This window comes from Strongylocentrotus purpuratus, unplaced genomic scaffold (genome assembly GCF_000002235.5).
Source record: "Strongylocentrotus purpuratus isolate Spur 01 unplaced genomic scaffold, Spur_5.0 spur5_contig_848, whole genome shotgun sequence".
Taxonomy (NCBI): domain Eukaryota; kingdom Metazoa; phylum Echinodermata; class Echinoidea; order Camarodonta; family Strongylocentrotidae; genus Strongylocentrotus; species Strongylocentrotus purpuratus.
In genome coordinates, this window is record NW_022145555.1 from 203,297 (window position 1) to 230,000 (window position 26,704).

General features: G+C 35.5%; 2 protein-coding genes across 3 annotated transcripts in view; one reads left to right on the plus strand and one right to left on the minus strand.

Annotated features, from left to right (window-relative positions):
- The first annotated feature begins 516 nt into the window (after positions 1-516).
- LOC115927432 (spermatogenesis-associated protein 48-like) lies at positions 517-8,200 on the plus strand. Its single transcript, XM_030993317.1, has 9 exons — positions 517-551; positions 749-1,312; positions 2,053-2,147; positions 2,705-2,775; positions 3,269-3,410; positions 4,421-4,488; positions 5,327-5,470; positions 6,466-6,573; positions 7,534-8,200. The coding sequence occupies exons 2-9, from the start codon at positions 760-762 to the stop codon at positions 7,667-7,669; spliced, it is 1,317 nt and encodes a 438-aa protein (XP_030849177.1). The 5' UTR covers positions 517-551; positions 749-759; the 3' UTR covers positions 7,670-8,200.
- A 10,182-nt stretch (positions 8,201-18,382) lies between these two features.
- The window catches only part of LOC105446761 (protein boule-like), a 24,258-nt gene continuing 15,936 nt past the window's right edge, over positions 18,383-26,704 (minus strand). For both annotated transcript variants that reach the window (XM_030993329.1, XM_030993324.1), the window contains exons 8-11: positions 26,222-26,335; positions 23,928-23,972; positions 22,630-22,791; positions 18,383-19,306 (exon numbers count right to left, since the gene is read on the minus strand). In XM_030993329.1, the coding sequence (XP_030849189.1) occupies positions 18,872-19,306; positions 22,630-22,791; positions 23,928-23,972; positions 26,222-26,335 (756 nt within the window). In that variant the 3' untranslated portion in view covers positions 18,383-18,871. The remainder of the gene's footprint in view (positions 19,307-22,629; positions 22,792-23,927; positions 23,973-26,221; positions 26,336-26,704) is intronic.

Here is a 26,704-nt window from a genome sequence, read left to right on the forward strand (position 1 = left end):
AAACTTTTGTCTACACTATATATTGCGAAGATACAACAGGTGTTTGGATTCGTACACTTATAGTTCAGAGAGGGAAAAGACGCTACATAATTTCCAAAGTGACATTGTAAATATTTGTTTTAAAAGTTTAATTTAGACTTAAATTTGTATTGAGTTATAATCAATAAGTCTACCTGATGTATATGTTATAATCATCTTAAATAATTATAATGCATTCCTTTATAGAAGCCAAAAAAAGCGCCGACCAGCGTACTTCCAAAAATGTAACCCCCTTGATATATAATGGACTCGTCCAATTAGGCTGAGCTCCATATCGTAGCGTGGAAGAGATCAATGATCTGAAACAACAAACACAATGTACAATTCCGTCTCATGGCAACTTGTATTGTTGACACGACTTCACCGCGATTGTACGGCAAGCTCAGCGGGCGAGAATGAGAGAGAATCGCATGCAGTGAATTACGGAAACGCGCATTAAAGTATCGTCTAAAAACAAGTGACGTGTAGATCTACAGGCTGTAGACATCTGATTTCAGCGAATGGTATAAGAGGTAATTTTGATGTGTTATTAGTTATATTAAGTGGTTATATCAAGCATACATTGCGGAGAAATAAGTATTGTCCAGTGTTTGAAAACGGGTGTGTGTGTGGTTCAGTTGCAATGTTATGTCTACGTTTCGGTCCCACACGCCTGAATTACTGTTAGTTTGATTCTATGGTTGACCTTATCCTTATTGTTCAATTGCAGATCTTCACAAAATGGCAGAAACTATGGTGAGACCGAGGCCGCTCGGCGACCTACGACTTCATCTTCAAGTAGATACTAATTCTGGAGCAAACAATGTGCAGGATATAGTGAAAAATCGGCGGCAACGGCTGATGAAACTCCCAGTCTCGAGAGGACGATTTGATGTGGCCAGCTTTCAAGATCACAAAAATTCAGGATTTGTGAAATATAACGATGACACCCTTGCTCCAAACCGAGACAATTATCCAATCATTGATCCCACGAGTGGGTTCGTGTCGGTTGCGGCTGATGTGGACAGAAATACAGGGGTCTCGCATATCCCGAACATGCAGCAATCGGACAATACCCCGAACACGGTCACCCCGCTCTCGCCACGACCGACAACAACTCTTGCTTACAGAGACAAAGTGAGGGAGTTGAACTCCCAGAATCCTTTGAGAGCTTCGGCCCCCGCTGCCTTACAGTCTGCCGACCCTCAGCTGCAGAAGACAAGACTTTTAAATGATCCTGGTACATGGAATAGCAAGAAGATCAGTGACGCCATGATTAGAGCAAAACTAGGAGGTAATAATTTTTTCTTCAGTATAAAAGCTAAATTCCAGATTTGAATAATGAAAATATCTTACAAACATGTGTCCAGTACCATTTCAATATTCTACTTTAAAAAAACTATTGTGTTATATAAAGTATGAGTAAAATCTCAATTGCATGTTTATTGCGATATACTGAGACGTATTGATAAAACAAAGTAATAAGCAGATCATAATCGAAGACCATTTTTCCAAACAATTATTGTTATTATTATTAGTAGTAGTAGTAGTGTTGTTGTCGTTATTAATATTATTATTTTTATTGTTATTATTATAAGTAGTAGTATCATTTTTATTATTAGAATTATTATTACTATCATAATTTTTATCTTATAATTCATTATTCTTTGTTTTTTCTTTGCAATTATCATGGAATTATTGGAGGGTATTATTGAAATATATTTGGAAACCAACTCAACTCGCCAAATTTAAGAAAAAATGTTCTTGAGCAATTAACCTTTTGAATGATGAAAATACCCTACAAAGTATTTTCATCATTCAGTTCAGTACCATTACAAAGGGCATGCGATATTCTACTTTTTAGAAACTGTTTTGTTATACATAGTATGAGTAATGAAGTGTAAGTATTTTAAAACTTGTCATGGTTCATGCTAGAGTAAAATCTGGAAATACGCTGAACTCCCTGACAAAGTGAGAGTTACATGTGACTTGTGAGAGTAAATAATGTCTTAATGTTTTTTTTTTCTTCTCCAGGATGGACAAGTGATGCAGATCCAAGAAAAATAGAGAAAGAACAGGACCTTATATGGCAGCAGATTCATTCAAAATCCATTAAAAACCAGGCAAATGTAAGTATTCAATGTTGGTATATAGTAGTTCATTCATTTGGCTCTTGAACAAAAAATTGAGGTTCAAATCTCAGCATGATGTGTACCGGTAGGCCTATTGTCTTGTGAGACCCAAGAGAGCATTTAATTAACCCATACTATTTTGCACAAAATGGTGCTCCTCTGCAAGAGTCTTATTTAGCTCAGGTGTCAAATAGATTTAAATCATTATGTGTAATGCTTACATGTATTTGGACCTCTTATAAAGAACAATGCTGTTATATATGCCAATGGCTCTGTTTAAAGCAATTTGTTCAAAGTTCTAAGTACATGTATAATTGTCATAGAAGATAAAACAAATTAACTACATAGTTATGACATGAGACTGTTCAGAAGTAAAATTGGAATTCAGTATCTTGGGTAAATTTGGACTCCACTTGATAGGCAGTTATCATTCTACATGTATGGTACGGTATTCATGAGTAGACAGACGTTCCATTGAAATCCGAGAGAACATTCTACGCTCTAAAAAAATTGGAAACAGAGATTTAAAATGTCTTTTTCTTGTATCTGTCTAGGTAATCGACAAAGCCGAAGACTGGAAAGATGAAGCAGCCCTAAGATATGTCTACTTGCCTTCTACACAGAGGTATGTACCTGGGTTTAACTTGCAGACAAACCTCGAAATTTAGTTGATAATCATATGCCACATATCATAGTTTCATACCTTCAATATTAGTTTTGTATTCAATTCTTGTACAAGCATTCTGGTGAAAAACATCATTTCTGCTAATTATTTTGTGACACTGGTAATGAAAATGAATAACAGATTAGAGCATTCGCTGGATTATGATCCTGAATAGGCCAGTTAACTTCACAGTAGAAATTGCAGTAAGCTACTAGCATATACTGTTTATATTTTGTATGTACATGCACGAATGTCTAAGGTATCATTTTATTTCATGAAAATGGCAAATTGTTGTAGGGTAGCAAATTTACAGCGTGCGAAAATGGCGGCCTAGCTAATCCAATACTAAAATTTATTGTAAGCAGTCTCGTTAATTTTTGCAAAAAAAACATAAACCCATGAACTGTCCCTGTCTGTCATCCTAAAATATATCTTTCTCACTTTCTCGATGTAGATCATACGAAGGTGTGAACTGGGATGCCAAGTTAGCCCCCAAGGTCTTACCCCCAGCTACAACCCTGGAGAGACAACCTGACCCTGTCTCACATCGCTTCAGCGTCAACAAACGATACGAGTCAGGTGCACAACCATGGCAGGTAGGTTTAATATGAACACATCCCTAAAGAACCTACTTGGACATTTCATTGAAAATTTAGATATTCATAGTTTTTACAATTCAATCTTTCATTTGCTACAATATGTATGTGTATTTGTTATACTTTTTTATTTTTTTTAATATTGGCCCAAATGAAGGAGTATTGAACTCACTGGTTTTCTAAACAATGGCTTAAATTTCCACCATGGACTTAACAAATTATAACAACTTAATTAAAAGCATATTATTGCATTATTATTAGCCCATAGGGCATGAGGTTATGGTCATTACTTGATGTGGTAATCCCTGAAGCAGCTTTTCCAAGCTATACTGGGATGGGATGTGTTGTGACAGCAGGTGAAGGTGCAGACAACAAAAGGGTGTACAATTGCTTTATACAATAAAATAGTGACGTGCAAGTAAAAATAATCATGCTGCTATATGGTTTACAGCATTCTGGAACCTACAGGAGGTTCTAACCCTCTGATGACAGGGAGGGCGGTCATCTGGAAAGCAGCAACTGGAAAGCAGAAAGTCATACAATGCTTCTAGAGTTTAAACCATTGATTAACCTGATTCAATTAGTTCTTTAGGAAGTTCCTTTTGTTTCTAATCAGGATAGATTCAAATCTGCATGGAAAAAATACACTCATGGAAATCTGAATGTGCCTATATAGTCAGTCAACTATCCTTGTCGCAAATTCCACATATTAAGTGCAAAACAAGACTATTGTGACTTAAATTCATATCCATAGTCCGTCATTTATTCCCTCACACTGTATATCACATCGTACAAATGCGATCTGACCTTAATTGTAAGATCACAAGTCTCACATTTGCATATAGGTCCTATCTCATATATATATATATATTCATTATCATGTGATCATGACATCTATCCCCTATATTGCATTGTGGTTCGTTGATATTAAATAGAAAATGCTCATAATACAGTGCATTTGACTAGACCTTCCTCTGATTTTTATTTGTGATGTTTTATTCTCCAACTAGAATCTTGGAAGATCATTTGACATGTTCCAGATCAGAGATGGATTTCACATCAAGGGACCCATCGAGTTGTAAGTATAGACAATACTTTAATAATATAAATGAGGTGCCTATATATAGGAACACCAGGCTTAGAATTTTGGAAGGCATTTTGAATTTGGTCTCAGTAACGATGGAGACCCTAATTTCCTTTTGCTTTCAACCATCATGAATGAAAGAAATATGAATGGTCTGCATTATTCCAGGGGAAGAGAAAAGTTATTTCATTATACCCTTCGATTCTCATCACAATTCACTCTGATATCTTTCTTACCACATTGAAGTACATAAACTAGTAATAATTGACGAAGGAATGATTATGAATATATTTGTTATCTTTAATTATGACATGCCGAATAGATGTAATAACATTAAAGAATGATACAGAAAACTTTCATCGGTTGGGGTAAATCATAACATGTAGCTTAAAATTCTGCCAACATTAATATCCAGAAGGCAAGCTTTTGTCCAACTCCTGTGGACTTTCTCAAGCCGAGTGTTGATTTATTCACACAATTTCTTGCTGTCTGCTGCCTCAAGATCACTGAGGCGAAGATAGGGGGCAATGAAGAGCCAGAGTCCTTAAAAACTATATACTTCCACAAGCGATAGCTACATGCATGATGCAGTCAAAGCTGCTTTAGTGACCACCTGTTTACAAAGACCACCTGTCTACAAGCTAGACCACATTTTTTGTTTCCCTTGAAAATGGTTTCTCATTGAAACATGTATTAAAGGAACCTGTCTATAAAGACCACGTGTCTACACAGACCACTTTTTGTGTTTCCCTTGGGTGGTCGCCTTAATAGACAGGTTTGACTGTATTTTGAAACTGTTTTATTCTATTTTCCTCCCTTTTCCTAACAACAGCTGCAGCCCCCATCGCAAGAACTACCAGATTCCCAACTACACCGGTTTCGTTGGAGGTATCGGTGAGAGAGACCATCCTCAGCAATACTTCTTTCCTTCCGCCGTCCAGAGGACCAGTCTACCGTGGTACACAGACACTGCAAAGTGAGTTCCAGGACCCTGTTTCACAAAGATCCTAAGTTGAACTTATATCTAAGTTGGACTTAACAGTTATGGAAAGCCGTTAGCATCTTGAAAAAATTTTGTAAAAGTTATTTTAATAGGCATAAAATGTTGATTCAAATCATTCATATTTTATTGGAATTTATAAAAAGTCTAAAATACTTCAATTTCTGCTTTTCAATATATTTAATTTTATGGCTCTCCATAGTTTTCAAGTCCAACTTAGAGTTAAGTTCTACTTAGGATCTTTGTGAAACACCCCAAGATCTATTTGAAAGTCGCCCGGATAAGACTCCTGAAACAACCTTATATCCAGATGAGAAATAAACAAACCCTTCTATGATATGGCAGGCTTGAAGTGATCATTGCCTTGATTGCAAACTGACAAGAATAGGAAAGATGTTGTTAAACCCTGAAGAGTGACCAAATTATACTAACAAGCTTTGTCTCAAGTTTATTTGATTTGAATACAATATTGCGACATGATTTTCTAATCATAATGCTTTTTTTTCTTCAATATGCATCCTAAAAACAAATATTGTTCCACAAGTCCCACTTTATATTTGATGAACCTGTTTAAAGTTTGAAGAATAAATCAACTTTTTTTTCCCCACAAATATTTGATACGTTTAAATACATACATGTATGTTTGGTTCAAACCATGTTAGCTGCATGAAATTCATGTTTTTGATTACTGATGCAAAAGTGTAATTGATTACCATACTGCCTACATACAAAATAAGGAAAAATAAACATATGCACAGAAAATTTCCAAGAATGATCTACCACTTAGAATCAGTCTCCAAATTACCTTCAGAAAGACCTTAAAAACACATTTTTTTTTGCAATTTGTAGTTGTAAGACCGTTTTTGTTATTGAATGTATTTATGTTATTTTGATAATAATAAAAAGATATCTGAGCTATTTCTGTAGACAAACTAACCCTTTTTCCTTCTTTTCTTCACTCAACGATTCAGTCGACCTAACATTCCTGGCTATACTGGCTGTACCCATTGGAAGTCAGAGAAACCAGCTAATGTGAATGTACCCGTCCCACCACCACAGACTACAGCTAGAGTACACAGGTAAGCTCATTGAGTAATAAATATACAAATAATTCATGTTTGCGAGTGATTAGTGAATATACACTGTACGCAGGTTACATTTAAAGAGTTTTGAGAGGGCCTTCGGTTCTGAAAAGCGCTATATAAGAACTAGCTATTATTGTTATAATGAATGAGACTTGTCAAGTTCATTATCGGGCTCATGCACGGTCAGGACTAGCGCAAAGCTTTGTTGTCACCAGTTATTCTTACTTTTCACCCTTACATTTTTAAAGACGAATCCAAACAATTACCATATGAGTCTTTTTTATTCATAATTATAGAATAACGCCCCCCCCCAAAAAAAAAACAACAACAACAAACAACAAACAACAACAACAGGAAAATAAGGATTTGATTGAAATTTTAAAATGCACCCCTCCCCCCTCCTCCCCCCCAACAAAAGACATATTTAATTATATGAAAAAATAGATTATCATGAGTTCCATTCTACATTGGAATTCAGAGTCTTTGATGTTTATATGAGTTGAATCCCTCTTTAGTTTTGATGGCACAGTTTTGTATGTTTTTTGCTATACTGAGAAATAGACATGTGGTGCCAGCTGTAATTTTGTCATTTCCCCTCTGTTCAACTCTTTATTTACCTTTATTTGTTGGAATCCATACCATGCCAAACTATTTTCAGTTTTATGTTTTGCATACAAATCGTATATGTGACAAAAGCTTTGTAAAGCAGTCCATCTGCTGGAAAATCTGGGCCCTGTCTTATAAAGAGTTGCGATTGATCTCTACCTATTCGCGATTTATATCAATCACAACTAAGTACATACGAGATAGGAGACTGCAAACTCGCTATCGATAATTAAAGAGGACTTGCAATTGATGTGGATCAACTGCAACTCTTTATAAGACAGGTCCCTGATGTACAAAAGAATGTATCATCAATATTTTTATTTTTCTTATTTTTTGTTTGTTTTCCAGGATTGATAGATACGACCCCAACCAGTCACCGTTCAAGAGGACGTCAAGGATGTCCAAGATGGTCACTTTGGTCCCGCCGTGCAACCCGTTCAACAAAGTGGACAACAATGAGAGAACACTAGAACAGTATAGGTAAAGGTGTTAACACCAAACAATTATTTGTGTAAAGGTGTTAACACCAAAACAATTGTTTGTGATAAGGTGTTAGCGCCAAACCAATGTTTAGGTAATGGTGTTAGCACCAAAATGACTCTTTTTGTAAAGCTGTTAAAATCAAGACAATTGTTTGTGTAAAGGAGTTAACACCAAAACAATTGTTTGTGTAAAGGTATAAACACCAAAACAATTGTTTGTGTAAAGGTATAAACACCAAAACAATTGTTTGTGTTAACCCCAACAAATTGTTTGTGTAAAGGTGTTAACACCAAAACACCAAAACAATTGATTGTGTAAAGTTATCAACACCATAAAAATAGTTTATGTTAAAGTTTTAACACCAAGACAATTGTTTGTGTAAAGGTACACAAAAACAATTGTGGGAATTTTTTGATAAACTCTTGGGTTTGTATTCTGCTAATTCAGTAAGACCTGACACTAAGTAAGACCTGACACTAAAGGAAAACTTAGACCTCAGATTAGCTTCCTTTGTTAAACCTTATTTTGGAAGAAAAAAGAAGCTTAAACCCAGCGTCTGGTGTAAATTTTAGTAGAACATGAGCCTTAGTTTTTTAACTGTCAAACAGTGATCAAAAGTATACAGTTAACAACTAAATTATTCATATCTCTTGTGAATTTGATGTTTTTTGTGTTCTACGTATCTCAAGAATGTGGACCGGTTGGATTAGGGCCTTTCTTGAATGCTTGTAGATGGAAGCTTTAAAGATAAAGACCAGTTCTAGTCATGCGATTGCATTGTGAAAGAAATGTTGTGGAAGCAATCAGAAAAGGTTGACCATCTAGCATATTAGTATTGGTGTGTACTGCAAGGTTCTGGAATCATCAAAATGATAAGAAATTTAGCCCAGTCTTCATAAAGTTACAAGCACTGTACACAGAAAGATGTTTATGGGACTACGGACATGTGCGCGACATGTGCGCGACATGTGCGTATTATCTATTTGGTCCCAATAGATAATCTAATTTACCAAATATATCAATTAGTAGGCGGTTTCCCGGCAAAATTATTATCATCATGCATTAGTCAAAACATTCTTTCACATGATTGGTAATAAGAGCTTCCATTTCCTTTTTTGAGAGGGGGGCGTTTCCAAAACTGGTCTTTACCTTTAATATGTCACATTTTCAAGAAATGTTGATAGGTACAAATCAATTTGTTCACATACTTACAAAATAAAAAACTTGGTAAGGGTATGAATAATTTAGTTGCTAAGTGTATATATATTTTTTAATTTCTGTAATATACTCTTCCAATGATATACTGTGCTATATAACATACTTGTTACGTGCCTCTCTATTTCTGCCTTGAATTACTTGTACTAGAATGTACAATGAATAATTTCTTTATAGCAATACTTTTTTGCACCCATGTTTTATGTAAATGCACTTGATCTATGCAATTCAAGCTAGTTCTATATGCTTAACAGTATTTTGGACTGTGTATTAGCTGCATTTAGCTGCATTTAGAAGTTGTCCTGTTACGTAACTGTCTTTAAATTGTGCAATCGTGTGAAATGATGCAGTAGCATATACCGGTATGCATACTTCATGAATGATCATATGAATGAATGAATGAAAAGTTGAATTTTTCTATAAATTGTTTGTATTTTACATGTGATCATTTGCTAGACCTAATGTCAATATATGTCTATTCTCAACATTTACTGGACATTTGTGTGCGTGTGCGAAAAAGCTGCCTTTTGAGAAATGTTTACAATAGAAATTTCTATGCATTTGCAGGTTAGGATTGTCTGACAGCCAACTTTTTTATTGTGTGATTGATCGAGTACCCTGGTACCCATAAATTAAACTGGTATACATGGATTTGGATTGTTTTGCAAGCTAGTGTACTATCACATACCGGATGAAAATCTCAAATTGATATGAGACCCACAAAGGCTAATTAAAATTACATAACGTATTGATCTGAATAGTTTATATAGTCTTAACTCACCACTTTAGTATTTTGAAGAAATATGCAAATTATATATGAAATATATGCAAATTTAGTGCAAATAATATACAATTATATGCTAATTTTATGCAAATTACTAGTGTCATTTAGTGCCATTAAAAATTAGGCATATATCTATATGTATGTAATTTCTTGGAATATTTAGATATCAATTACATCTGGGTAAAACAGGGTTTGAAAATTTTCAATTCAGAGTTTCCACAAAAGAAATAAATTCTTAATTAGAATTTCATCAAAAATGTGTGTAAATCAAAATTACCACATAGTATTAAATTCTGATATTATAAAATTATGTTGAGGTTATAATACTTTATAGATTGAGTTGTACAGAGTATATAGATTACATACTGTACATTTATATGTGCATAAATTATGTTTTTTACTACACCAACTACATGTATGATTTCTCTATTTACATGTCTTTCAGTAAGGAAATTGATTGAGAATCGCATCTTTAGAATCAGTTGTATATTCAACCCTTTTTTCTTTTCTCTTTTACTATCGAACCCTATATTTACTATTTAAGTCATTTTTTTACTATGAGATTACCATTTATAATGATAGTATATTATAATAAATCATTTGATATGTAATTTGTATATTATGCTGTGCAAGATTGCAGTGGAATATTGTGCGTAAATAATACCTGTTCTGTGTAACATCGGTATGATTTGACATGTATATGCAATAAAGATCCGTCCATATAACTAAAGTTGTTAATTAAGTCTTGTTCTCCATTTTTGTGTCAACTTAAAGTGTACCAATCACCTGTAAAGATAATCGTGTATAGCTAGAATGAACAAACTCGGCCTAAAAAAAAAAAATCACCTGGGGGGTGTTTCACAAAGATTGTATTGTCGAACTTAACTCTAAGTTGAACTTAAATATTATGGAGAGCCATTTGTAGCCTTATAATGAAATATATTAAAAAGCAAAAATTCAAGTATTTTAGACTTTTCATCAATTCCACATCAAGAGCATGAAATCTCCCATGATAATAAAAAATATGAAAGTTTTGAATCAACATTTTATGCCTTTTAAAATAACTTCTACAAAATATTTTCAAGGATGTTAATGGCTTTCCATAATTGTTAAGTCCAACTTAGAGACAAGTTCAACTTGGGATCTTTGTGAAACACCCCCCTGGCATTCTATAAGTAAACGTGTTGAGGAGTATGGAGAATTAAGATACAGAATAACACCAAACTCGGAGAATAGGGCTTGCACAGAACCCACATGACCACATTTACACTCGAGGCTTGGGTTCCATATACACCCTATTCTATGCATACACATGCATTACAAGTCATTTCTCAATAAGACGTTTTACTGTTCACTGAAAAAGTATTTAAAATGTAATATTTCTTTGTAGAAGTAATATCTTTAAAGCTCTTATTTTGAATATAGTATAGCCAAATGGAATTACCCTTACATCAAAAGCAAAACATGTTTTGGTGTTTGGTACACTTAAAGTTGTCGCGTTTAGAATCATTCACACTCTACTCAATTAAACTACCTTTAAAAAAAAACATTCCCTCAAAATTCATAATAGTATAAATCAGAGTTTCTTGACCAGTGTGCCACGAGAGGAATTTAGTTCTTTGAAAATAATATTTTGTACTAAAATTTTGTGTTGAACCCCATTCACACTCGATTCAGTTAAACTGCCTTTAAAAAATGAACAAAAAATGGAGTTAAAAGAAAAAAAGTGCTTGTAACTGCACATAACAAGTCTATTTTTAAAAATAATATCAGATATTTACAACTTCAACCCTGGACAATTGCTAAGCCTAAGCCTACCCCTATATCTGTGATGAAATAAAACCTGTAGCAGTAGTTGTATCACACAGATAATTTACACACATTATACATTCACACATCCATACCATCTATACTACATCACAGACACAACACATGGCTACAGCCTACAAGACCGACGATGCTGGTCTCATGACCCCAAACTTTATCATATGGGCCACAAGACCAATGGGACACAAGGCTAGTTTTCACAAGACTTCTGACAGCTTTTGTAAGGGTTCAAGAGACCTACAATATTTATAGTCTAGCAGGCTTTACATATACAGTACTTGTTATGTTCCCATACCACTTCATATACTAGTACATGAGCATACATCAAAGAAATCAACATGCAAACGCAAACATGGTTTTTATATCTTGTTTTATTGGTTGTTCACAGCATAAATTTCTGTATAAATCATCTCTACAGTTCACAACAATCTTTCTCTCTTTTTTTCTTTTATAATTTCATAGAAATTTTTAGTTTTCATCTATGCACTGATCAATACCCTTTATTCGTTCCCGTAATCTTGTTTTTAAGTGTAAGCAGCACAAAACACATGAATAGCATACATATTTTTCTGAAAATTACTCACTTACTTTCAATTTTGTAACAAGGTGAACATTAGAACTCTGAACAGCATAATGAAAGAACACTTTGGCATTTCTTTTTCCATTTACAAAATAACAACATGTAAATAGATGTCGAACAAGTTACAAACACTGCATAGAAAAAAGCCACTTGAAGTATAGTGGCAAATACATGAATAGGCTTGAATACAATTTCAAAAGAGCATGAAGAATTGAGTTTCACTTTTATTGCATTTTTTAAATGAATATTGAGATATTACAAACTGTCCCTGCAGAATTCACCCCCCCCCCCCCCCCCTCCCTCGAGTACCCCATTAGATACTGTATGCATCATGTAGTACTGTCAACCATTAATAATGCATTGCATATTTAATCATTTCTTTTGCATAAAACTTGGGTTTCCAGCCCAGCCCCAACCTTACACACCCAATGGCCCGAATTCACAAAGGAGGTTTTTCGACAAACCTAGGTTTATGTACTTCATATGACGCGTTTTTGACACGTTTTTGACAAACCTAGGTTTGTATTTACAGACCTAGGTTTGTAAAAACGCATCACAACGCGTCATATGATGCACATAAACCTAGGTTTGTCGACAAACCTCCTTTGAGAATTCGGGCCACAGAGTTGGCATCAAGCTGTTGGTTAGAAGATTGAATAACGGAGCTCAGATGCTCTAAATAGACCAGTTCACGGTTAGCACATTACTGCAATGACCCCGAATATCCACAGATCTTAAAACCATGAAGAGGTCCCACTTTGTACATTTTGAAATAATCACTCCTACAGCGATGGAGGTGCTATAGAAATAGCCTTTGTTTCCCCTTTTCAAAGAATACTTCCACCTGTGCATCATGGAGTGCACTGAATGTGCATGAATGAATAATGTTACATAACTTTCATGAGCACGAATCCAGTATTTCGTCTCCGTTAATTTCAAAATTTGTTCTGCAATGACCTTTATCTGCTCATGCTCAGACTGCAACCGTGAACTGGCTTATAGAAGAAATTCCTTCCTTTCTTACGATAAAAAGGTGTTGTACCCGTCTAATGGAGATACATGTAGAATAATCTCTCACTATTTCAGGACTAGTTTATCAACTCCAGACCCAGTGAGATGTATTTACATGACTGACAGCAGAAATGGAGGTTTTTAGACAAAAACTGCATTAATATTGTGATACTTGGATCATATACCTTCTTCCCTGCATATAGTATAATTCAGATTTCTATTAATTAATCTTAGTATTAAACATATTTGCCACACTTGAAGGCACAGTGATAACATTTAACGCCAATTTTTCAATTATCAACTAGAATTAGTAGAAATTGTTTATTTCCTGTTTTAAGTACAATACATTTATCTTAAACATTTTTAACATCTAAAACCAGCAAAACAGGACCATCAGAAAACTTTCAACAATGAAGCAAATGGTTGAACTTGAAAACAACTTTGATTGATATGATTTAGCAACGGTACATGGCAACTGCAAATTTAACATCAACAAACTTTTCACTTATATTTGTCACTTTTATATCAAGTAACAAATGGCAAATCAAATATTTTCACTTTTACAATTAGATTCCACTCAAGCTTTCAGGCAAAAATGATTATTGTAACATTAATTTTTTCTTCCAATTTTTGTCTCCATATGAGTAATACTATACAGAAATTCGCAACTCTATTTCCAGTATGAGATTACAGCCTTAACCTTTTATTTTAATAAAATGAATAACAAAATTTGAACCTTAAACCTTTCCAAACCAATTGAACTTTCAACAATTCTTGTCTTAAATGCTTGAAACACATTACCCCAAACCCGGTGGAGTCTAAACAGTCTCAGAATTAGAAAAGTGTAATAACACAACGGAAGATCTTTGCAAACGAAAACAAAATGAACGGGAAAACACAAAATATAACCTTGCCAAAAGTTTGAACAAAATTTGAACTTTAACAGGACAACTGGGTGTGCACTTACATTACTTATCTTACTCCAAAATATGTCAAAATAAAATTCAAGTATTTTTTGAAAAGATATTCTTTCACTAAAAATTTCATCGTAGCAAAATAGGGACCACGTTACATCGTACAAGGTCAGTTTAAAAATTTGCATATATAAAAAAGTAGACTATTTGACTTCAGTACAAAAACATTTCAAGTTGATTGACTTTTTTCAAAGAAATCAAGTCTTTCCGATACATGAGTGCAAGCTTCTTTTTCATACTTTTCATGATAATCTACATTTTTACATCCATGGTTACATTTCTTTCCTATTCAACAATCCCTGTAAACTATGATTTTAGTTAGCCGTTCTTGTTTGGAAAACTTGCTACTACTATATTTTATCTTGATCATTACACTCATCCAATTGAGTCAAACAGAATTTGACATTTAAATTGGCAAGTCCGGGAAACAACGCAAAATTTATGAATCATCGTCATTCAGGCATTTAATTGGCTATGCAATTTAAATGAATACTTCTTAGTTGGTGTAATTGTTTCAAAACACATTTCAGATTCATGACTTCTACCCCCATTATTTGAGCTCTAAATTGTCTGAAAGTCTCTCTTAATTTTTTGTTGTTGTTGCTTTTAAGCTGAATTTTATCACAATTTTACTGACACTGTAGCTTAATTGGCACATGAATACTTTTCATTACTGTAATTGTTACAAAAACGCATTTCAGATTCACTCCTCCTACGCTGATTATTTGACCTCTTAATTGTCTGATTTTCTCTTAAATGTATACAATTGATCTACTTTAATGCTGAATTCTATAACAGTCATGACAATGCAGCCTAAGTCACTAATTGTTTGACCTTTCAAAACATTTCAAGTACATATATATACAAATAGTCTTCTACAAAGATTTTATTACCTTTACCTCTCATATGAAACAAACGTCGCAGTTGAGCTGCAAAAGGTAATTAAGTCAGAGGCATTGTAAATAAATGTTTAGATAGTATATTTTGAGTACCGGTAATACAAAATGAATATACCACATCTATAAAAGAAGCATCAGTTGATTTGACCCATCTTATTTGATGATACCATATTCCATCAATTACATAATTTGACCAGATAACAAAATTAAATCTTACCACATTTCAAGTACTTTAGGGAAGTTTGTCCAAAAATTGAAGTGGGAATCGGCACTGCCATAAACTTGAAACTACAAACAATTTACATGATCCATTTGTATTTCCCTTTGTGACCGACCCCAAAATCTTGAAGTCTATGGTCGGCGTTTTAAAAAAGTTTATTTTTTAAACCGATTTTTAGAAAAAAAATGTATTAAAGCATAAAAACTGAGAAATAACAGCCCAAAGAGGGAGTAAAACAAAAAAGGAATTCAGACCGACCGGCCGACCCATATTTTGGCACCTAAATGGCAATACAACTTTTTGTTTTAATGGCCTTACATGCCAATCAGTTATACTGAATTGGCAGAGACCCCTATAGTCAGCGAAACTAGGTTATTTCTCAGGCGCATTTGACATCATTAGTTAATGATAATAATAAGTATGTTATATCTACTTTACGGTTCCAAGATGAATATTCTTTTAATTTCCTAATTATTTGTAGGAATAGGGAAAGACAACACTGAAAGCCTGATCACTTTAAATTCGAACGAAAGACCGTATCTATTCTTTCTCTACAGAGCACTTATCGGTGGCTAGGACATACAAACTTTGTTTGTGACACAGAACAGCTGCAAACAATCAACATAAATGAATAGAGTTGTCATACCTAGACTAAACTAAATATATGTATCGAATATCATCTCCACAAGAATATATAATTTCTTTGTAATATATGTCGCATAGGATGCAACGAGTTGTACTGTAACAAATATGATAAACATAATCTCAATCGCACATGAAAGAGTCAAACATAGAAGTAGAACTAAAGCTAAACATAAATATGAAAGTACTTTTACATCATATATCCTTATTATTTCACACACAAAGTTTTATCATTTTCACCATTGTCTGTTTTTCATATTTTTTTGGTTTTCGTTCATTGCTCTTGCGTTTCTAACTACGTGTAGCTTACAAATCCGAACTACTACATGTAGGTTTATATATTTAGACAAGCATATATTGGCTTTAGTAAATATGTAATCACACACTACTGAGAGGTTTTTTTTTTCTTAATCGATCATAGATTTAAGACTACTGATGACTATTCTACATGACTAATCATGAATATTCATGACTCTCTCATGACTATTCTAATGTATTGCATACCAGACACAAGCAATATATACATATCATGACGATGTGTACTCGGGATAATATGACATGCTTCTTAATAGTAAATATACCATTTTGTCTAAGGGAAGGCACCTTTGTTCAAAATCACAAAAACCTTTTTCCTGAAGATCAAAGCGAAGGAAGATATACTTTTTTTCAATGTCAACTTCGAGTTATTTTCAAAACAAAAATATTACACTACTTATAAATCGTTTTTGAGCACGTGCTAGTTAGGCACTTAGTACTAAGTAGGAAGCATTACAAAATAGTTTGTAAAATTGTGACCTTTGTGTAATACTAGATTTGTTCTCACTTGTTACAATTCAATGAAAGGCCGTTAGTATTTCTAACATAAACTTTGTTTGATATAATTACACATCAGTATGTTTCAGCCTCTTTGCAGCTTAGGAGCTGCAAACTGAGTAGGCAAGCCTTGGTGCAAAAGTATGCTTCTGTACTCATTAAAGTTCTATGTAAAGGGCATATTACCTAGCTATCAATTGTTTTAATAGAATTCAAAACCCAAAGAAACCAAGGTTTTTTGAAATTGCTACTAACTGGTATTAAGCGTGAAGCAAAATACCATTGCAAGTTAAACAAGGCATGTCGTTTTTTAGAGATATTATTCACAAGGGCAAGAATTTATACAAAAGCAAGCTCTTTGCTTCATTATTTCAGGCTTTATGGAAGGCATAGTATTTTTTGAGAAGGGTAGAACAAAAGAGATGAGCATTAATATCTATTTACAAGAACATTAAATAGCTTGATTTCTGAATATATGAATACTGTCTTTCTGTATTCTGTATGAGCACTTTACAAAATGTGGCAAGGAGCTAGCGATATTTTTAGACATATGAATCATACTTCAGAGCACACTTTAGTGTAATTGTGTTACTATACTCGCAAGACTTAGCACGAGGTATATAAATGATTCGTATGGCACCTATCCTTTTATAATCTTGCACTCATATTTCAAATTTGCACATTGACTAACACCGCTGAGGGATGCGTTCAAACTTAGTGCAGTAACGATTACACCAATCAACTAGATGGAACTTCGACTGCGCGCAGTCGAAAATGATGCCTCCGTCAAAGAGCAATTTGAATTTTACAAACCAAAACAGAAGAATTTTTTTTAATTCAAGTTCAATTGTAATCCATTAACAGGTTCTCAGAATATCGTGATTACAAGCAATTTCTCATATACATATATGACCCTTTGATCTTTGACCTCATGACCCTAAAATCTACTCAGTTCATTGGCTCTGCAAGATGTATTGAGTTAAATAGTAATCCATCTGTCAGTTCTAATGAGAATGCGTTCACAAGCTATTTTTGCATACATAATGAGCCCATGACCTTTGACCTTTGAACTCATGACCCAAGAATCTACTCAGTTCATTGGCTCTGCAAGATACATACAGGATCAAAGTTTGGTAGGAATCCATCAATCTGTTCTAATGATAATGCGATCACAAGCTATTTTTGCATACATAATGAGCCCTGTGACCCTTGACCTTTGACCTACTGACCCCAAAATCTAATCAGTTCATCGGCTTTGCAAGATACATACATGACCAAAGTTTGGCAGGAATCCATCAATCAGTTCTTCAAATAACGCGATCACAAGCTGTTTTTGCATAAATAATGAGCCCTGTGACCCTTGACCTTTGACCTCGTGACCCCAAAATCTAATCAGTTCATTGGCTTTGCAAGATACATACATGACCAAAGTTTGGCAGCAATCCATCAATCAGTTCTTCAGATAACGCGATCACAAGCTGTTTTTGCATACATAATGACCCCTGTGACCCTTGACCTTTGACCTCGTGACCCCAAAATCTAATCAGTTCATCGGCTCTGCAAGATACATACATGACCAAAGTTTGGCAGGGATCCATCAATCGGTTCTTCAGATAACGCGATCACAAGAACGGGACGTACGGACGGACGGACGTACGGACGTACGGACGTACGGACGGACGGACGGACAACCCGAAAACATAATGCCTCCGGCTACTTCGTAACGGAGGCATAAAAACCCGTAATTTTGCCGTCTCTATCAAAAGCCTCTCGCACAAAAAGCTTTGATGTTCCCTTTCAGCTAATCCAAAATCGCATCATGAATTCATGTTTAGAAAGAGGCATGGAAGACAATGAAAGGCACTATACCCTGATAGAAAAAAGAAAAATATTATTTTAGTGATGTCACTCACTAAAATGTGTCAGATATCCATCTGACCTTCTGTGATCACGAGTTGAATATTGAATGAAATATATACAGCGTCTAAGAATTAATGTACTTTGATATGTCAAAAGAAAAGGCTTAGTTTCTACTTACATTATATAAATCACAGTATACATTTTTTTTGTCACCAGATAACTTTGAAATCACACCCAAGCATGGTAATAAAGGGTAATTAAGGCACGTGTTTAACCCTCATCAGCAAGTAAAGCACCATTTGGGTGGGACCTAGGGTGTACTAAATGGGCGGGGTGAAGTGATGGGGTTGGGTTACAGTACAGGGGATGCGTCACCAATCAGTTGTCCCCGCCTCCTGTGATATGGGTGGCGTTTCCCATGTGGGTGGAGTTCACCATGTGGGCGGGGCCAGCCATGTGGGCGGCGCTAACCCCCATATGAGCCGTGCTGTTGAGGTTCATCATCAGCGCCTCGTCCATGCGGGGCGGGGCGGCCATCATCATGGTCGGGTAGCCCATGGGGGAGGTGCACGGTTGCCCGGGGATGTCCGTCCGGATCGTCTTGACGGCGCGGTCCCCGCGTCTCGGCATCTTGATGGGGCGCTTCCCGGTGAACTTGGGCGTGACCTTTTGGACGATGGAGGTCGGGATGGTGTTGGGGTCGTAGGAGGTGGTGTAGGTGGCCTGTTGGAGTTCAGTGGTTCCTAGGTAGGGTTGGTGACGGCTGATGACTTGGGTGGGCATATGATCAGCAGTCTGTACTACGGTGGTACCCTGTGGTAAAACAAACACGATTCAAACATGTCAAACACTATCACGTTAACTCTAGAAAACACACGTACTTGTCTGTACTAGTTTGGCCAGTGGGGACTAGACCACCCAGCAAGGTCAATGACAGGTGGCTATCTCATCAACTCAGCTCTCAATTAGCATAAGAAAAAGAGGATCATGGGGGACCGACAGGCACCGCTTAAGCATTGTTTTCTATGTAGAGGGAGCAAGTAGCTACAAGTAGTACAGTGGGTCTTTAACCACCTTCAAAAATAGCAAACTAGTTATATATATATATACGCAGGTAGTGCTTCACATTTCTTGCATTTGCTATAGATGAGTACACTAAAGAAGCCACTGTTACACACAGCAACTTTTTCCCATCCTCAATACTGTACTACACAGTTAAAACTTAAAAGACATCTACCATAAATAGTTTAGGAGACCATGTCTAAATAATTATTACTTTTTCCATCGTACACCTTGCTACAAACAACTTTCAGTGATATACAAAAAGTGGCAATAAATGAATCCATGTTGATTTTAATGATTTTTAGGCTTTCCCTATTCTAAAATCATAAGATACACTAACAAAATTTTATCAGTATAAATTACAAACAAAGTAGTTCAGCAAAATACACCAAAAGAGCCGTCCCCAATGCAAATTGCACAAATTGTTTTGAAAATAATATTTTCGTGGCAATGCAATTTAGACCAGTATTTCTAGGACATGGAAGTAATAAATACCTCTATTACCTTGATAAGACTCAATATTTCATAAAACTTTCATTTTCATATACGTCAAATTACAAATTTACATTCACTGTTGGGCCTTTTTGCGCTACGGACGCACCTCTTTGTGCCATTACATTTCGCTATTAAAGGTAAAGACCAGTTATGGTCATGCGATTGCATTGTGAACGAAACGTTGTGGAATCGATCAGAAAAGGTTGATCATCTAGCATCGATCATCTAGCATCTGCAAGGTTCTGGAATCATCAAAATGATAAGAAATTTGGCCCATTCTTCGTAAAGTTACAAGCACTATACACAGAAAGATGTATATGGGACTACCCTATATCTCTCACAGACCATGAGAGAAACAAATTTACCAAATATATGAATTAGCAGGCAGTTTCCCGGCAATTTTTTTATCATCATGTATTAGTTAAAACATATTCTTTCACATGATTGGTAATGAGAGCTTCCATTTCATTTTTTGAAATTGGGGCGTTTCCAATACTGGTCTTTACCTTTAAAGCTACCCAAGAGTAAAAAGCACTACCAAATAGAATGTTAAAAGTAATGACAGCATCATTTGCATGCAGGTTTCAAAAGCCATTCATTCTCTAGTATGTCTCTTTCAACCATTCTGAAAGATCTATAAGAAAATCATTGGTCAACTCCACAATCCGCATGGTAGGTCTAATGATAATTTTGCCACTCTCCACCCAGGTGTTAAATAGGTGCACACCGGGTAGGATGCGAATGTTAATGTGGTTGGATTGGAATTCATGTGTGCGCTTGTGATTGGCACCTGGTCGGAATACTCCCCAGGGAGAGAAGCGTGTACACTATCATGTGCAGATAACCAATTTCATGCTAGGTCTAATCCCAATTTTGGCACCCTCCACCCAGGTGTTGAAAAGGTGCACACCTCGTAGGATGCAAATGTTAATGTGGTTGGATTGGAATTCATGTGTGCGCTTGTGATTGGCACCTGGTCGGAATAATCCCCAGGGAGAGAAGCGTGTACACTATCATGTGCAGATAACCAATTTCATGCTAGGTCTAATCCCAATTTTGGCACCCTCCACCCAGGTGATGAAAAGGTGTACACCTGGTAGGATGCGACCGTTAATGTGGTTGGATTGGCATGTGTGCGCTTGTAAATGGCGCCTAGTCGGAATACTCCCCAGGGAGAGGAGCGTGTACACTATCATGTGCAGATAAGCAATTGCATGCTAGGTCTTATCCCAATTTTGGCACTCTCCACCCAGGTGGTAATGGGTACCCAGTAGAATGCGACCGTTAATGTGGTTGGATTGGCATGTGTGCGCTTGTAAATGGCGCCTGGTCAACATTTTCATAAGTAGAGCAAACAACAATATGAACAGATGATAATGCAAAGCAAGTTCAGTAATATCACAGAAAAGTTCCACAAAGCTTCAACAAATTACCACAAAAGATTAAAAAGGCAGTAACATGTTGAGTCACACGTATGCTTGCAAATGACCAAAGGCATTTTTACAAAGCTAAATCACTCTAAACACAACAGATGAAGATGCAGTAACAGCTAGAATAATAAGGATGCTGTTCACACATATCTCACCTTTATCTATTGCTAATGGTATCTGTAACACTGAAACTTCAGAATGAAAAATCACCACAAATTATATAACTTGTTATTAATACTACTTATTAAAATAAAAGGCTATTTCTGTACCATGATTTCAGGTAGGACCCAGGAATGCTGCCCAGTCCCAATGGAGAAAGTGCATTAATCAAAATGAATCATAATTCAATTGAATGATTGGGATTTAGTTTGAATATCAAATATCAATCTTTCTATGCCAGACATGTTATGAGACCTCAAAAACAAGCCGTGAGAAAGAAACGCTTAAAGGCTGTCTGTACTAGTGTGGACAGGAGAGATTAGACCATCCAACGAGGTCACTGACGGGTGTCTATCTCATCAACTCAGCTCTCAATTAACATAAGAAAAAGAGGATCATGGGGGACCAACAGTCTTCAAAGTGCATGTTTCTTGCACTTATCCTTATTTTTGACATTTTCTAGTGCCCTTTTAGGACCTAAAATTGCTATGAAGGTAATTTCAGACCCCAAAATGTGCAAAATTTAGCCAGTACGATCATACCAATTCAGCTCTACTTTAAAAAAAAAATATGGTGAACGTTAATTAATTAATTAATCAATAATGACAATACATTAGACGGCTGGTTGTTATTATAACTGACAGGAAAAAGCCAACATCGGCATTGGATGGAATAAAACGTATAAGGCGCTTTTCTGTTTATCAACGGCTTTTTCAAACTATGTAATACTTGTGGTGGTACACAATATTATAAATGGTTATATTTATGGATATTTCAGCCGTCTCTGAACCGATTTTGATCAAACAAAGATGATTTTGTCATTTAAATTGTATGCTTTTTCAAATTTGACACTCAGTTTTTCCTTATCTCATTATAAAATTATTTTGTGTAGCGCCCTCTGAAACAGAACTCAACTATCCCTTTAAAGTTTGCTATTAAGCACAATGCCACAATGGGCTATACCACTGGTGTATGGGGGTGTTTGCTTACCTCTGCTGCTGAGGGTTCCATGATAGGCACCTCTCCAATCTCTTGTGTCTGGTAATGGTGGGCCTGTTGGTAGATGACCTCATGGCTATGGGGCTGGGGAGGGTTGGGGTAGAGCGGGGAGACCGGTAGCATGCCGCCGTTCACCGCTGCTGCAGATGGAGCCTGAAGAAGCAAGAATTTGAGCAGGGAAAAAAGTATTAAAAATATTTTGGGGGCTACTTTTCAAGCTTGCTTGCATGAAAATAACACTTAATTTAGTTTGTTATGCATTCAACCCTATGCAAAAAAAATGTTGGCTCTTTTATGACTTTCGGGTGCTCTTTTTGGGGGCGAATTCGCCCTGAACCCCCGTGTATTTTTTTCCCTGGATTAGAGCACATAACTCAAGTCAGTAATCTGCTGGGCAGCGTTTCACAAAACCATCATAAGTACGATTTTGTCGACAACCCTTTGAAACACCTGTATTAAATTTAGGATGCCTTTCAATGCAATGTCGGTGAACTTGTTCTTAAGACGGTTGTGTGAAACGATGCCCTGATTTTCTTGACTGATGCATCATTTATTTATTTCATAAAGCTTTGATTTTCTAACAAACTCCTAGGAACCAATAAAATTACCTCTTTGTAACTTCTATTCTCTTGTAACATCAGGACTAAAAATAAACCAGAACACAAAGCGGGACCTGTATATTTAGTGGGAAATCATTACACAGGTAAGTAATGCATTTTGGCTTCACCGGTATGTCCGCAAGACTAGGGATAAAACTCTACTTATAGTGGTAACAAACAGGGGGACAGACCAAAGAACATAGCTTAAAGATAAACTTGAGTTCTGGTAATGCGATTGCATTGTGAAAGAAAAGGTGTGGAATGGATCAGAAAAGTTGATCATATAGCATGTAAGTAATGGTGTGTAATGCAAGGTTCTGGGGTCATCAAAATCATCATAAATTTGGCAGAGTCTTGGTAAAGTAACAATCACTTACACAGAAAGATGTATATGGGACAACACACATGGTGTCGGGGCTGGTACTACCTTGATTTCCTTATCTTTCTATGCTCATTACTCAGCCAGTATAAATTTTCTTCCAAAATTGTTTGGCACATGACATTTATTTGTAATCTTGAACATTCTGTGTAAGTTTCGTTAGATTCTGTGAGAATTCATTTTCTTTTTTTACCAGAACTCAAGTTTATCTTTAAGTTTTATTCTGTCAAAATAAATGTTAACGGAATGAATGCCTGTCATCAGTAGTAGACTATTGGGAGGACGAGGTGTGATAAATGGCTTGTTCTTACCTGTGCAGGTACCCATCTCCACTGTGTCTGGTACTGTGGCGCAGGCTACACAAAAATTAGAGAAAGATATTGATACGCTGTATATCCAATACTGAAATATTCATATCTCAACTCAAAACATTTTTTCAAATTAGCATATCAATAGTACTAAAGGATAATTAATGTTGCAGTTTTTTTCTTTGTAAGAACTTCATTATTTACTATAATGTGCTTCTGTTTACTCATCTTCCTTTTATAATTATGTATATTGTAAAGCGCATTGTAATGACAACAGACATGAAATGCACTGTAAAAGAACAAAGCATTATTATTATAATTATCGAATAATCTTCATGATCTCATAGAAAAGAAGGGGGAGGGGGTTTGAATATGGTGGAAATACATTACACTCCTACATTATCATATTAGCCAATAAGTTACCAATAAGAAGACAATTTATGTTATAATTACCAGTAGATTAAATAATGCATTTCATTTCCATTCTATACAATTAATTCAATTTCATTTCCTTCTGATTGACTTGAATGCCATTGATATCAATTCAACTGATTCAATTTATTATCCAGGGATGCCAGTTAGAATTGATCAGAGGGCCTGAAAATCACCTAGAATGAGCTAGGTTGTACACAAGAAAGCCTAAACTATGGTATGAAAATAACTCGCCAGGGCCTGAATTCAGGCTATTGCCTGAAAAAACTGGCATCCCTGACTCTCAAAGGCGAAACAAATTACTGGTCATGCCCCTTCACACTGTCTACCGGTACAAGAAATTTTGAATGGTCGAATTAACTCCTATTTGAGAAAAAGGAAAAATGCAAGCATTGTAAAGTTTTAGAATCACACAAATCTTTATAGATTTACAAAATCTTGCAGAACAAGAGATTTTGAATGGTCGAATTATCTCCTATTTGAGAAAAAGGAAAAAATTATTTTATTTCTCATGCAAAACATAATACAACTAGACATGTAATACTTGTTTGGAACAAGTATAGGTGGGCTGGTCAACTAAAATTTGAAAACAAAATAGAGCAAAAATAAGCGAGAAACTGCTTTAAAATTCTTAATAAACAATATCATGTAGATTCAGTACGTGAACGAAATTCACCTTCTATAGTCATAACACGCAAATTGTGAAATTTCTGATATAAAGCCTTTAATCGAAATTTTCACTCTGATGACGTCATCAAAATGAAAAATGGTTATTATTGAACTTGTAGAAAATTATCTTAGCTACAACATATTCGAAATTTTGAAGAAAATTGATCAATATATACAGAGATACAATCAATTTTACATAAATATGCTGACTTCATAATATGCAAATTCGTATTTTAAAAACGCGCGCGCATGCGCGTGTGCGCGATTTTTTATAAAATGCTTAAAATGACCTGAAACGTATGCAAAATAAATTTGAGACGATTTTGAGCATTTAAAATTTTTGCGCGCGTATTGACGCGCGGACGTACGCGCACGCGCGCGTTTTTTGATCTGAAATTGACCTTGATCATGATAAATATGAATAAGAAATAACTTTCGGTTATGAAGATATGATCATGAGTTATTTTTCACAAAATGGCGCCTAGATGACGTCATCAGTCAAGGTCAAGGTTGAAAACCTTATTTTGATTTCTCTATATGCCTATACGTATGTGTGCCAAATTTTAATTTATTTGATTCAGCCATTTTCAAGTTATCTTGCTAACGAAAAAGTGGTTCAAATTAAAGGTAAAGACCAGTAATGGTCATGCGATTGCATTGTGAAAGAAACGTTGTGGAATCGATCAGAAAAGGTCGATCATCTAGCATCTAGCATCTGCAAGGTTCTGGAATCATCAAAATGATAAGAAATTTGGCTCATTCTTCGTAAAGTTACAAGCACTATACACAGAAAGATGTATATGGGACTACCCTATCTCTCTCACCAGACCATGAGAGAAATAAATTTACCAAATATATGAATTAGTAGGCGGTTTCCCGGCAATTTTTTTATCATCATGTATTAGTCAAAACGTATTCTTTCACATGATTGGTAATGAGAGCTTCCATTTCATTTTTTGAAATTGGGGCGTTGCCAATACTGGTCTCTACCTTTAAGAAAAATAAATAATAAAGAATAAATAAAGGCGATTTTAACAAAAATATAAGGTGGTCTGTATTAGATACAGCCCACCTGATGAATATTACAAAAAATGTGCGATGAAACGAAAATTATAATAGAAAAAGCACAAGAAAAGGTTTTAGAATCACAAAAATCTTTATTGATTTACTAAATCTTGCAGAATGCATGCGTTTACCTGTCTGACCGGTTGGGGCTGTTGGTAGGCAAACTGTTGATGTTGGTTTGTCATGTATTGCTGAGGGGTTGGAGGAGGCAGCATGAAGGGGACGGTGTACGGTGCATACTGGGGCTGTAAACGGGAGAGCAAAGGGAGAGAATGACAAACAACAGCTTTAGAATTTAAAGCGATACTGAACTGATGAACTTTCTGCCCTAGCATACTGTTTATGGTGCATACTGGGGCTGCAAAAGGGAGAGCAAAGGGAGAGAATGACATACAACAACTTTAGAATTTAAAGCGATACTGAACTGATGAACTTACGGCCCTAGCTTTATGCAGACCTGCCAACCTCTGGAGTTCAAAAACTGTATTCTTTAATCCCAAGTGTTGTATTTTACTGACAAAAGTTGTATTCTTAAAAATAAACACAGACTGTTAAGCGGATCAATTTTTGTTATGGATCGTTGGTTGAACATGCACGACTGTTGTGTTCGATGA

Coding starts and splice junctions, on each gene's coding strand:
- LOC115927432 (XM_030993317.1), top strand. CDS start 760: ATGGCAGAAACTATGGTGAGACCGAGGCCGCTCGGCGACCTACGACTT. Junction 1,313..2,052: donor GATTAGAGCAAAACTAGGAG/GTAATAATTTTT, acceptor TTTCTTCTCCAG/GATGGACAAGTGATGCAGAT. Junction 2,776..3,268: donor TACTTGCCTTCTACACAGAG/GTATGTACCTGG, acceptor TTCTCGATGTAG/ATCATACGAAGGTGTGAACT.